Below are 14,588 nucleotides of genomic sequence, written 5' to 3'. Positions count from 1 at the left end.
TTAATCCCAAATCAACATCTTCTGTCACCATTATCTATATAAAAAAATAATAGAGGTGATATAGACCTGCAGTCATATTTGATATACTCTTCTAGTTTGAACTCAAATATTTTTAGCTCAAAGAGTATTTTGTGCTCCATTAACTACTTATTTGGGAAGTGGTTTGCATAATAAGCAAGATATATTACATCCAGATAGCTTTTTTTATTAAATGAACCAATTTAGTGCGATTGAAAACCCTTCTGCTTTACATCAGGCGTCCCGTCAGGGTTTATTCTGGCAGGATGTACATTATCCCTCATATAACTCACACAGATTGGATACTACTGTGACAATCCATCACACAGAAAGACAACCAGAACTAGATAAATATATTGCAAATGTAGTCTCTTCATCATACCAGAACTCCAGCTTCTGACAGTGACAGCTGACGCCTCAGTTTCCCCCTCTCCAGCTCAACCTGGTGATGGTCAAACAAATACAGTAGCTACATTAATCATGCTGACATCATAATATATGGTTCCTTTGAGAGGCGTGCTCACACCTGTGTCAGTGTCTCTCTCAGGTGCTGTCGCTCAGTTCGTAGCCTCTCAATCTTCTTCTCTAGGTGACTGTTTTTCTTCTCAAGAAGGTTCTGCTGCACCTCCAGTTGTGCTACAGCCTGCTGCATCGCCGACAGACGCCCATGAACAGCAGATTCTGTATCCAGCTCATCCGCAGACACTTTTTCCTAATGATATAAGACAAAATTATAACCAACTACCAGATCACCAGGGGGATGATATGGCCAAAGGGTTAATCGATGTTGTTTATTGTAAAGAAATTTTAAACTGTAAAATCAATAAAAAATATATCTAAGAAAGGGAGACATGTCAATGAATAAAGAGCACTATACACGCTTAACTGCTTAAAGCAAAGCTCCTTCCACATTTAACTTGTGTTGTAAAAAACAAAAATGTTTTATTGAGAAACTTTCTCTAAAGCCCAAATTGTTAGTACAAGACTAGAGGGCATAAAAATAACAAAATAAAAATCTAATAAATATTTATATACTAAAAACTTCTTTTGCATGAACCCATGGATGCTTGTTGGTTTGAGCACACACGACAAAGCACAAGACATTCTCTATTAACCTGAAAAAACATAATACAAAAAAAATTGCCTGAGATTTGGAAACCTTTCAAATGTCTCACATTGTGCCCCCGCAGGTCATAGAGCAGTTAGTTAAAGACTTTTTCATTCTAAAAATCAGCAAGTAATCATTAAAAACGTCTCAGTATTTATTATAATGAAACTGTAATGTTTTCAACATGAAATAAAAAAAAAGATTCTGGATAAAAGCAAGTTATGGGCAGATTTACACTCACAGGCCACTTTATTAGGTACACCTGTCCAACTGTTCGTTAATTCAAATTTTTTATCAGCCAATCACATGACAGCAACTCGATATATTTAGGCATGTAGACACGGTCAAGACGATTTGTTTTAGTTCAAACAGAGCATCAGAATGGGGAAGAGAAGGTGATATAAGTGACTTTGAATGTGGCATGGCTGTTGGTGCCAGATGAGCTGGTCTGAGTATTTCAGAAACTGCTGATCTACTGAGATTTTCACGAACAACAAATCTAGGGTTTACAGAGAATGGTCCGAAAAAGAGAAAATATCGAGTGAGCAGCAGTTCTGTGGGCGCAAATGCCTTGTTGATGCAAGAGGAGAATGGCCAGACTGGTTCGAGCTGAAAGGCAACAGTAACTCAAATAACCACTCATTACAACCGAGATATGCTAAAGAAATTCTCGGAATGCACAACATGTCGAACCTTGAGGTGGATGGGCTACAGCAGCAAAAGACCACACCAGGTGCCACTCTTGTCAGGTAGGAACTGAGGCAACAATTCACACAGGCCTACCAAAATTGAACAATAGAAGATTGGAATAATGTTCGGATAACATAAGATCGGATATTTTCTTAGCACACTTTGGGCCTATTAGCACCAATTGAGCATCGTGTCAACGAAACTGCCCATCTGAGTATTGTTGCTGACCATGTTAATCCCTTTATGACCACAGTGTACTCATCTTCTGATGGCTACTCCTAGGAGGATAATGCGCTATGTCATATACACTGAATCATCTCAGACCAGTTTCTTGAACATGCTAAAGAGTTCACTGTACTCAAACAGCCTTCACATTCACCAGATATCAATTCAATAGAGCACCTTCAGAATGTGGTGGAACGGGAGATTTGCATCATGGATGTGCAGCCGACAAATCTGCAGCAACTGCATGAACTATCATGTCAATATGGACTAAAATCTCGGAGGTATATTTACAGTACCTTAAAGTGGCCGGTGAGCCTATATGGTTGTGTGCTTTAAAATATAAAAATATTAGTATTTCCATCTACTCTAATGGTGCACTAAATAACAGTATACTTTACACACATGGACTTTATCCAATGTGGCATAAATATTTGTTGAATGTTGTTCTGATTATTTGGTTTTATTTGAATTTCAGAAGCATGCTCAATGTACTGTGTCTATACAGTTTCAACAGATCTGATAAGCAATATATAATGAGAAATGTGTACTTTATTTGAAACAAAAAATACACAATCTGCATCTAAATGACTTGTTAGTGTCAGTATTTGATGGTCGCTGATTGTCCAGCTTTGGCAATGTATTTGCAATCAGTGTGTTTCTCTTAAGTCACAAATGACACCATTAAACTGAAAAAAAGACTCTCGAAAAAACTATAAATATTAAGTTAGTACTGAGTAATGTACCAGTTTAGAAGAAAATAAGAAATGGTTAAAAAAAACGTTGTCCAATAAATTATTCTGTTTAAGAAAGATAAACATCCTGATTCTAATAATTAAGTGCAAAAATAGAAAGACACTTTAACAGGTTTTAAAACAGAAATAAATATATGATAACATCATTTTCATTTTACCCTGTAGTATACCCTGGTCTTTACCTACCAATGAAATATCACCTCCTGTCTGCTTTCTCTTGTGCTCCTGATGTCCCAGTCTCTCCTTATAGTAAATCAGCATGGCTTCAGTCTTCTCCAGTGCTATCCTGACCCGATCCCTGTCCTTGCTCATCTCCTCAGCTCGCTCCTTTAATGCATATACTTCAACATCCTTCTCTCTGAGGAGTCTGTCCCTCTCCTCCTTTTCTAAAAGGATAGTGGACACTTGCTGCTTTTCCCTATCCCAGTCCTCATTCTCTGTTGGCCCAGTTTTCATGTTCCCATTTTTTAATAGAGAGTGCAGTCGGTCGATTTCAGTCTGTAGTGTTTCAGCCTTGATCCTCAACCTTCGTATTTCCTGATCTTTTTTTGTCAGGTCCTTTCTAAGTGTGTCTGCTTCTAACAGCTTGACATGAGAACGATATTCAGCATTTATCTCTAGGGAGTCTGCAAGAGTACCATGCCCACTATCCATCTTTAGACCATTGTTTTTCTTTTCAGAGTCTCTAAAATAGCGTATATCATTTTCCATCTTGGTCTTCATCTCTTGTTTCACTTTCTCTAGGGTTTCTAATTTTTCCCTCAATTTCTTGGTAACTCTTTTCTCATCTTCGAATTGATCCTGCAATCTAAGTCTTGCTGATTGTTCTTTGTACGCCTTTTCTCGAATACTCTCTAACTCAGTTTCCTTATCCCTGAGTCTTTCTGAAACTAATTCAATTTGTCTTACATTCTGTTCATCCCCTTGCTGAAATCTCTCGCTTCTTCTTTTCTCATTTTCATATTTCTCTTTAACCAATTTCATCTCCTTTTCCTTTTCCATCAGAGTTTTTCTAAGGAGCTCCAATTCCTCCAAGGCATTTTGTTTTTCTTTGTTTTCTCTTTTGAGTTCCTCCCAGTTGTTCTTCTCTCTTATTCTGTCCTCTCTCAGCCTGTCAGCTTCCAGCCTCAGATCTCTGAATCTGTTGCTCAGTTCCTCTGCATCTTTGGTCCTCTCTGCTGCCAAAGAGCTCAGTTCAGTCCTCTGATCTTCCAGAATGTCCAATCTAGCCTTTGCTCTGGTCAGCTCAGCCTCTCTGTGCTCCTTTACGCTTTTCATAGCCATCAATTCTCCTTCCAACTTTTCCTGTCTTTGCTGCAATTGTTCCTTCTCCTGCATCCCTTCCTCATTCTTCTTCTTAAGTTGCTCCACTTGTAGTTGAAGAGTGGTTTCAAGCTCCTGTTTCTGCTTCTCTAACATCTGGACTTTTAGTTGAAGATCTTTGGCTTCAATATGTGCCACCTTAATGCCTTCTTCTCTACTTCGTACCAGCTCATCCTTCCTTTCCTGCATCATGGACCTTAGTCTCTCTCCTTCACGATGACTCTCTTCTAGCAGTTCCTTCAAAGTTGCCATCTCCTGAAGCCCAGCAACTAGCCCCTCTCGCATCTCCTTGTTCTGCTCTTTTTGCTCCTGGATCTTTAACTTGGTTTGCTCTTTAGATCTAGACAGACTAACCAGTTGTTCTTGCAAAGAATCGACCTGGACAGACAGTGATTCCTTTCTTTCCTTGGCATCACTCAATAAAGAGCTTATTCTGTCCTTCTCTCGTCTCTCTCGAAGAGTTTCATCTCTCAAAACCTCCATCTCTCGCTCTTTCCGTCGAAGCTCTGCCGAGAGATGATCTCTCTGCTCCTCCAGTTCTCTTACACGAGACCCAAGCTTCTCCGCACGTCCCATCTTCTCCTCAAACAGGATTTGTTGATCTTTCTGAAAATCCTCAAGCCTGGCTCTTAGTCTTTCCCTATCAATTTTTTCATCTGTCAGTTGGGTCTCCAGGCATCTCTTCTCTTCTTCAATCTGAGTCAATGACCTCTTCAATTGTTGTTTTTCCTCTTCGAGGTTCTCTGTCCTGGATTCAAGCATTTGAGTCTCCACTTGGCTGTTCTGCAGAAGGTGTGATAACTTTCTCTCATCTTCTACCATTTTATTTAGTTTCTCCTTCAGTTTTGTTACTTCTGTAGCTTGATCCTCAAGCCTGGCTTTCAGTCTTTCCCTGTCAATTTTTTCATCTGTCAGTTGGGTCTCCAAAAGCCTCTTCTCTTCTTCAACCTGACTCAAAACCCTCTTTAATTGTTGCTTTTCCTCTATGGTGTTCTCTGCCCTGGATTCAAGCATTTGAGCCTCTACCCGGCTGTTCTGCAGAAGTTGTGACAACTTTCTTTCCTCTTCTATCATTTCATTCAGTTTCTCCTTTAGTTTTGTCACTTCTGTGGCCTGATCCTTAAGCCTGGCTCTTAGTCTTTCCTTGTCCATTTTTTCATCAGTCAGTTGGGTCTCCAGATGCCTCTTCTCTTTTTCAATCTGAGTCAAAGACCTTGTCAATTGTTGTTTTTCCTCTTCGATGTTCTCTGTCCTGGATTCAAGTATGTGAGCCTCCACCCGACTGTTCTGCAGAAGTTGTGACAACTTTCTTTCCTCTTCTATCATTTCACTCAGTTTCTCCTTTAGTTTTGTCACTTCTGTGGCCTGATCCTCAACCCAGGCTCTTAGTCTTTCCTTGTCCATTTTTTCGTCTGTCAGTTGGGTCCCCAGATGCCTCTTCTCTTCTTCAATCTGAGTCAAAGACCTCTTCAATTGTTGTTTTTCCACTTCAATGTTCTCTGCCCTGGATTCAAGCATTTGAGCCTCCACTCGGCTGTTCTGCAGTAGTTGTGATAACTTTCTCTCTTCTTCTAAAATTTCATTCATTTTCTCCTTTAGTTTTGTCACTTCTTTGTCCTGATCCTCAAGCCTGGCTTTTAGTTTTTCCTTGTCCATTTTTTCATCTGTCAGTTGGGTCTCAAGACGACTCTTCTCTCTTTCAATCTGACTCAAAGATCTTTTCAGTAGTTGTTTTTCCTCTTCAGTGTTCTGTGCTCTGGATTCAAACATTTGCGCCTCCACTCGGCTATTCTGCAGTAGTTGTGACAACTTTCTCTCCTCTTCTAAAATCTTATTCAGTTTAGTCACTTCTGTGGCCTGATCCTCAAGCCTGACTCTTAGTCTTTCCTTGTCCACTTTTTCATCTGTCAGTTGGGTCTCCAAATGCCTCTTCTCTTCTTCAATCTGACTCAAAGACCTCTTCAACTGTTGTTTTTCCTCTTCAATGTTCTCTGCCCTGGATTCAAGCACTTGTACCTCCACTCGCTGGTTCTGCAACAGTTTTGACAACCTTCCCTCCTCCTCCAGTCGTTCATCCAGTTTTCCCCTCAGAGTCTTCACTTCTTTGCCTTGTTCACCTATAAGTTTATTTAGTTCTTCAATGCTCTCCTTCTCTTGATCTCGCTCACGTTTGATCAAGAATAGCTCTTCATTACACTCCATAAGTCTTTCTTCTTTTCCTCTGAGCTGATATCTTTCCTTCTCAAGCGTTGTTTCGATTTCTTGTAAACTGCTTAAAACTTTAATGTTCCTCTGCTCTGCTTCATGCAGCTTTTCCTTCAGTAGTGTCTTTTCTTTTTCCTCATGGTGGAGTCTGTCCCTTTCTTCTTTATCTTTTTGTTGTAAAGTCTTTTTCAGTGTTCTTGCCTCCTCTTCAGCATCACGTAGGAGGGCAGTTTGTTGTTCAAGGTCTTCTTGTTGTTCCATTCTTATCCTCCTGTCCTGCTCAATCTCCTGGTTCAGTTCTTCAATCTTCAGTTTCAACTGCCTCACCTCTACGTCCTTCTGAACAAGTTCTTCTGTCTGTTTCTGCTCCCTATATCTTTCTTCCATCTTTTGTCTTTTCCTTTGCTCTTCATCCCTTTCCTTCAAGTTCACCTGGTCTTGTTCCATCTCTGCTATCTTGGCTTTGCACCTGTTCACCTCTGCATGTTCTGCTTTAAGCTTCTGTTCAAACATCCTCTGTTCTTGAGTGAATTTCACTTGTAATTCTGTCAACTCACCATCTCTCTCCTCTATCCTTTCTAATAACTCCTCTTTTTCTTGAATGACTCCTGCCATTTTGATATTAAGATGGTCTAATTCTCTTTTCAGTTGTTTCTCCTGTTCCTTTAGATTTTCTTGCATCCTGTCCAACTCTTTTTGATTCTCAATTTCTCTCTCTTTTATCTGTGAGATTTGCTCATTTAGAAGTTCAAGCTGTTCATTCTTCTGCTCAATATCAGTCTCTAGTTTCTCTATGATTACCTCTAATGATTGAATTCTGTTTTTAAGATCACTGATCACCTCTTCTCTCTTTTGTACCTCTTCCTCTCTTTCTCTAAGAAGCTCTGACAGTTCTGTTTTCTCTCTTTCAGCAACACGATTTACGCTCTCCTTCACTTTCTCCATGTTGCCAGCTCGTCTCTTCCACCACTCTGCATTGTCTCTTGCCTCTTTCAGTCTCAGCTCAAGAGCTCTCTTTTCTGTCGACAGCGTAGATTGCAATTGCTCAATATCTTTTTCTCTTTCTTCCACGAGTAAAGAGATATGTTCTTTTTCTCCGATTAGTTCATCAATTCTGCTTTTGAGCTCTATAAGGCCTTCATCTTTCTGTTCCAGTTGTCTCCTCCACCTAACTTCTTTCTCCCTTTCTTGCTCATCTCTTTTCTTTTGTCTGCTTTCGTTTTCTCTTATTTTGTCAAGTTTTTTCTCTTTCAGTTGAGTGTTAAGTTTCTCCAGGGTTTCTACTCTACTCTCCAAGGTCTCTTTCTGTTGTAACTCTATTTCCAGACTCTCAATTGTTTTCTCGTTGGACTGGAGTTTCAATTTCAACTCTTCTATATCCTCTCCTCTTCTTCGTATTTCATCTTCCTTCTTTTTCATTAGATCAGACATCTTAGCCTTCTCTCTCTGTGTGATCTCGAGGTTCTGACTTTCTCTTTCTACTCTTTCTAAAAACTTCTGATTTAACTCTTCTTTCTCTCTCTGAACCTTATTTTCTCTCTCCTTCCATCTCTCAACCTCATCACATGCTCCTCTCAGCCTTAGCTCGGCCGCTTTCTGTTCTGCTGCAGATTTAGTCTGTAGTTTCTCTAGTTCTGTGTTTCTTTTTTCTAAATGGTCCAAAAGCTCTTCTTTTTCTTTTAACAATCCATCAATCCTGTTCCTCAGTATCTCCACTTCTCCATCTTTCTGGCCGAGCTCTGCGCTCAGAGATTCTCTCTCCTTTTGCCATCGTTCTCTGTCCGTTTTGCTCTCTTCTGCTTGTATTTTGCTATTTTCTGATTCTTGTTCAACGTCTCTCTGAAACTTCTTGCATTCCGACTTCCAGTTTTCTATCTCTCTTTCAAACTTCCTTCTTTCCTCAATTGATTCTTGTAATTCTCGTTCTTTCTGTGCGGTCTCTCTCTCCAGGTCTGTCTGCAGACATTGAATCTCTCCTAAACAAATTCAAGAGAAACATTTGTACTTTATTAATTTACAAACTTACACCAAAATATGAAATCAGTAATGGTAATGGCAAAAATAAGAGGTTTGTTTTATATTAAAACAGCTTGACCAACCTTGCAAGACATCTTTGGTCTGTGTGAGTGTGTCCACCTGCATTTGTAGCTGAATGCACTTCAACTCCAGACCTGAGGTCTGTTCCTGTGCCTGAGCCATCTGCTTCTGGAGACAAACCACCACGCCTCTGAAGAGAGCATTGTTACAAACTATTTTGAGAAATGGGTCCAAAAATGGTTGAACCAATGCCCTCTTTAAAAAATTTGTTAACACTAATATATAATAAAAATATTTCATATGATTGATCTATTTCTATTTCCCATGTAACTTTATTGTGTACTAACAGCATCCTTACATAAGAAAGTAAAGGCTAAATTCAGGCAAGTTTAAACATTAAGATTAGTTTAGATGTCATTTTAGTGTTAGTAGTGTTCAATTAGCAGTTTCTTAGTTACCCATTATTACATTTGCTACAAGTACATAATATGTAGATGCAAAACATAACTAAAAATAAAATACAAGTATACAGATTTGTGAATTATTTATCATGTTAAAACGTTTGTCATGTTCTGACAAAAAAAATGCACTTTGAAAGAATTAACTGTCTGGTTTCTACAACTTTCACTCAGAGGCAAACCTACTTTAAAACTAGAAACAAAACGAAATTTGACCTTTATTGTGATAATCATACATAAATAGATAATTATAGATTCCCTAATTAGATATTTTTCTATCATTATAGTTAATTTAGTAATATTGCACAGTCCTAGTTTAAAAATGTTTATCAAAAGTAAAGCAAACATTGTTTCTTGAAAAGTTCAGCACAAAAGAAAAACGAACTGTGTCAAGCACGCAAACACAGACTCAGTTTGACTATACCTGAGTTCCTCTTTGACCTGTGCGAGTTCCTCTTTCTCTCTCTCTAGTGTACATACTGTGTCCTCTAGTCGCTGGCTCTCTCTCATTAGATCGTCTCTCTCTCGCTCAGCTCTTCTCTGCAGCTCTGCAGCTTTCAGCAGTTCAACCTTGACACTCTGAAGCTCCTTCATCACTGTGCTGCACTGCTCCGTTAACTGAAACACAAAAACGTCACTATTCAAGTGGACTCAAACATGCATTCAAAACAGGAGAATGTGAGTACAGAATACCACATTATTATATTTCAATTGCAATATAAAACTTGTTGCATATTGCAGATGATAGAGAAGTGTTACTTTTATTCTGGAAAATGTGTAATTGAAATCTAAATTAATAGCCCTCCTGTGACATTGTAATTATTTTCCAAATACTTCCAAAGTGCTGTTTAATGGATTTGTAAGTTTTAATATCTCATTTCTATTGTTATTGCCATGATAACAGCACATAATATTTTACTAGTTATTTCACAAGATATTAGTATTCAGCTTTAAGTGCTTTACTAGACTAATTAGGTTAACTGGGCAATTTAGCTTAATTAGGCAAGGCTTTGAGCAACAGTGGGTTCTACTGTTGCCAAGGCAGCCAATAATATTAACCTAAAATTATTATTATTTTAAACATTTTTTTGTTTCAAGAGTTCAGAAAAAAAATAACATTTTTTAAAAACGTAGAAACAAAAAAGAAATACAATAAAAGTGTCAAAAGGTCACGGAATATAATCTTAATTACTTTCGTATTCATGGTTAATAAAATGTTGCTATAAACAATTCTGTTAAGGGTTACATCTAAAAGATCAACAGGCTCCAGATATTTATAAATAAAAGCTCCACAATAAAATGAAAACATTACATTTTAATAATATTTAGTTGTTTAAATTAAAAACTGGTTTAATTTTAGCCAAACTAAAAAACAATAATCCTTTCTACATAACAAAGTAATATATAATATGAAATACTGTAACAATTATTTTTGCTTGGGAAATTAGAAAAATATAAAAAATGTAATAGGCAGACTATATGACCTCTCACCTCTTATTTTACAGCTATTGAAGAAATAAATCATAGTACATGGAACAAAAGGAAGTCTAAACGCACATATTAAAGATCAAAATTTAAAAAAAAAATTAATATTTTGAGGCCACTGCTTAGAAATATGTAAAGTTTGGAATAAAAGGGGTTAAAAAAAATCTGTTTTTTAAGCATTTTTCATGAGTTTTGTATTTTCTGAAGCACAGTATAATAACTTTAATGAGATGAAAATTATTTCAAACTTCTTACAGTCATTAGTGTTCATCTAGAGCCTGGTGGTAAATTCCTGTTTTTTGTTTTTTTTTAGAATATGCAAGTAGTACACAAAATGGGATCACATACTAAGAGAACAAAACAACAGCAAAAGCATGAAGACTCAATGTGTGTGTGTATATGTGTGTGTTTGTGTGTCTGCGTGTCAGAATTATTAGCCCCCCCTTTGAAATTATTTTCTTTTTGAGATATTTCCAAAATGGTGTTAAACAGAGCAAGAACATTTTCACAGTATGTCAGATAATATTTTTTTTTCGGGAGAAAGTCTTATTTGTTTTATTTCAGCCAGAATAAAAGTGGTATTTAATTTTTTAAAACACCATTTAAAGGACAAAATTTTTAGCCCCTTTAAGCAATTGTTTTATTCGATAGTCTACAGAACAAACCATCGTTATACAATAACTTGCCTGATTACCCTAACCTGCCTAAAAATCGAAGGGGGCTAATAATTGTGACTTCAACTGTGTGTGTGTGTGTGTGTGTGTGTGTGTGTGTGTGTGTGTGTGTGTGTATATATATATATATATATATATATATATATATATATATATATATATATATATATATATATATATATATATATATATATACCACTGAGGCTTTTTTTTCGAGAATGTATTTGTTTAGATAGCATTTATGCAGTTAATTTATAAGAATATTGCCAATTTTAAATATTTATAATTTCTGACAGACAGCATGTCGGTGGCCATTAGACTGTATTTAAACAAAGACAGTTGACAATGTCTAAGTCGATCTCTTTCTTTTGTATGTTGTAGTGCTGTGTTTATACCATAGTAATATTGTGATCTCCCGATTACAACAGAGAAATACTGGGAAACCTCTGTAGACTGATGGCATTTCATGCCTTTCTTAAAATGTGAGCAAAATCACCTGTTTTGTCACCGCAACGTTTTTTTCCCTATATATGATCGAAAAATAATAATAATATGTATAAAATTATATATATATATATATATATATATATATATATATATATATATATATATATATATATATAAAGAGGCTAATAATATAGAATGAAAAAGGAGGGAGGGAGAGAGAGAGAGAGAAACAGAGAGACAGAGAGAGAGAATTACATGGAAACATGTCGCCTTGCACCTAGTTAGAGCACAGTATGATTTCATATTTCAAAGAAGTATTTTCTGAATCTGTCTGGCAGGCAGGCAGCATTGTCTGGGTTTCTCACCTCTGAAATCTTTTGTTCATCTGTGCTCTTGTCTTCAGTGCGGGCCGTCTGCTCCCTCTGCCTGTCCTCCCTCTCCAGCTCCAGCTCATTCTCCAGCTCTCTCTCTCTCTCTCTGAGCTGCTGCAGAGCTTTCAGATCGCTCTCTCTCCGCTGCCTGCAACGCAGTGGGATCATCAACACAACTGCGGTAAAGCATCACTGGCTGTGAAGAAGCAGGGCCAGAAAACTACAGCCAAATACAACAGCTGCTGAGGTAAACCCAGACATTTATAGTGCAATCGAAAGCCCCATGTATTCATTAGCAATCCTACCCAATTCCAACACGCTCGTTAGGGACCTGATTAGCTGTCATTTAGAGTCACAAGCGGGGAAAAACATGCAACACACCCCATGGACCATGGAAACAAATATACACGACCCTTCATGAACGACTAAATACTGCATGCCGTATGCGGAGTCTGTGGACGTGGGTCTTACATCTTGGCAGGTCTGCCCTGCATTCGCAAAGCATGTGCTCTCATGAACAATTAAGAAGCAGACTCTTCTCAAAGAATAAGAAAACTCAGCTATGAATAATAATGAGAAATCGAAGCATCATCACTTTACTAGCAAATGTGCGTTATATCGCTGATTCTGATCCTGCCCCCAAAATGATTTTAAACACGGAAGATGAAATTAGCTGACATTCATTCATTTTCTTTCCGGCTTAGTCCCTTTATTAATCTGGGGTCGCCACAGCAGAATGAAACATAAACTTATCCAGCATATGTTTTTACGCAGCACATGCCCTTTTAGCTGCAACCCATCTCTGGGAAACATCCATACACACTCATTCACACTTATACACTATGGACAATTTACCCTAACCTACCCAATTTACCTGTACCACATGACTTTGGCTGTAGGGGAAACCGGAGCACCAGAAGGAAACCCACGCGAACGCAGGAAAAACATGCAAACGCCCCACAGAAACGCCAACTGACCCAGCCAAGGCTTGAACCAGCGACCTTCTTGCAGTTAGGCGACAGCACTACCTACTGCGCCACTGCATCGCCCTTGAAATTAGCTGACAAAAGCTCAAAATTATCCAGTTTTCCCCACATTCAAAGCTGAAAGATGCTAATGTTGTCTTGACTCATGCTCAACACACACAAATCTGTTTAAATCCCCCAAAAAAGTACTCAAGGGTTTCTTGAACCTTTAAAGATGAACTCAAGACTTTAAAGAGGACATCAAATAGAAAATTGCTAGATTTGGCAAGTATTGTTTTTAAATATTTGTTATTATCAAACATTTTGTAGTCTAAAACTGTAATATTGTGGAGGAAAAATGTCTGTTGTATGTTTGAATTTTTTTTACAATGATTTATTTCAGTGATTTAAAGCTGAATCACATAATACTTTAAAAAACACTCTAATATTATGATTTGCTGCTCAAGAAAAAAAAAAAACAATATCAACATTTAAAACCCGCTGAGCTGCACAATATTACTCTGGAAACAGTAATATATTTTTCAGGAATCACATATCGTTCTATCGTGCTCACAAAAAAATCATTATTTCCAATGGAGGTGCGCAGCTCGAGCAAATTGGGAGTGATGTGCGCACAACGCGCTCACGCTTTCCAGGCGCACCTAGTTGAAATAATGCTGCGAGTCACGTGACTAGAACTAGACCGATCCTACTTTGCATGGAATATACACATTACTACACCAAAACAAAAATACAAAATGAAAATAGAAATTTGTATTAGTTGAACATAAGTGCCTTTTAGTGGGAGGTTTAGCAGCCCTTGACTACATTTGTTCTCTTTAAAAAGGAAATACGTAGCTAATATGTAGCTCAAACCTACATTAGACAAATACATTTTTTATTTATTCTTATTATTTATTTTTTTGTCATTTATTTTCAGTGTAAAATTATTACTTATGTTTAAATGCCGAAAAACTTTTTGCACTTATTTTTATATCCAAAGAGAAATGGAGAATTGTTTGTTTTTAATATTATTTTGTGCTGTGTTATTTGGTTACTGAGCAGCAATAAATAACAGAGTTATTCATGAGATTTTCTAAACTAGGCATGTTTTGAAATAATGAATGCATAATAATTGTGATAACCGCGAAACCAGGATTAATCCTTAGACTATAATTGTACAACCAAAATCTATAATCGTTGCATCTCTAATCCCAGCTAAATAAAAGTATTAATAATACTAAACAGTTTCTACACTAATATTTTACTAGTTAAACAAAACATTATATACTATACATAATATTATACATAAGCAATAATTTAGTACATTAATAGGTTTTATGGAAATGTGCTAAAAATATTTAAGCGATAGTTTATAAAAAGAAAGAAAGAAAATTGTTATTTACTTTAGTCCAAAAACTGCATCAATTTCCTTCTTTCTCAAAACATTTGAAGAATGTTAATAACAAAAGTTCTTGAAGAGAATAAATGGTCTAAATGCCAATTTAGAAATGTCTTGTAAATGAAATGACTTTCAAAAATCTACTTGATGCTTTTCACATCTAACATTTTAACAGCGTTCAATTTTTTTTGGTGGTAATTTCTCAATCAAATATATGATTTTTTTATTGGGTGTAATTAGATTAATTAAATCGTAATTACATAAAAAATATATAATGTTTTAATATATATCTGTGTGTATGATTGTCTTTATTTCCCATTAAGAACTTAAACCTGAATGCACACAGATTCATGGGGACTTCTGTCACTGTGGAGAAATAAGGCCCGTTTACACTCATACGTTTTAGTCTTAAAGTAGCGTTTTAGAAT

The 14,588-nt window shown here is 36.9% G+C and overlaps 1 protein-coding gene across 2 annotated transcripts in view; it reads right to left on the bottom strand.

Moving 5' to 3' along the window:
- Window positions 1-14,588, bottom strand: part of si:dkey-230p4.1 — a 48,692-nt gene that overhangs the window by 2,010 nt on the left and 32,094 nt on the right. For both annotated transcript variants that reach the window (XM_687458.8, XM_021478844.2), the window contains exons 16-21: window positions 11,788-11,941; window positions 9,241-9,434; window positions 8,421-8,548; window positions 2,980-8,297; window positions 545-730; window positions 401-460 (exon numbers count right to left, since the gene is read on the bottom strand). In XM_687458.8, the coding sequence (XP_692550.3) occupies window positions 401-460; window positions 545-730; window positions 2,980-8,297; window positions 8,421-8,548; window positions 9,241-9,434; window positions 11,788-11,941 (6,040 nt within the window). The remainder of the gene's footprint in view (window positions 1-400; window positions 461-544; window positions 731-2,979; window positions 8,298-8,420; window positions 8,549-9,240; window positions 9,435-11,787; window positions 11,942-14,588) is intronic.

Source organism: Danio rerio, chromosome 9 (assembly GCF_049306965.1).
Source record: "Danio rerio strain Tuebingen ecotype United States chromosome 9, GRCz12tu, whole genome shotgun sequence".
NCBI lineage: Eukaryota > Metazoa > Chordata > Actinopteri > Cypriniformes > Danionidae > Danio > Danio rerio.
The sequence above is the reverse complement of the archived record's forward strand: the minus strand, read 5'-3'. Positions and strand labels throughout refer to the sequence as shown.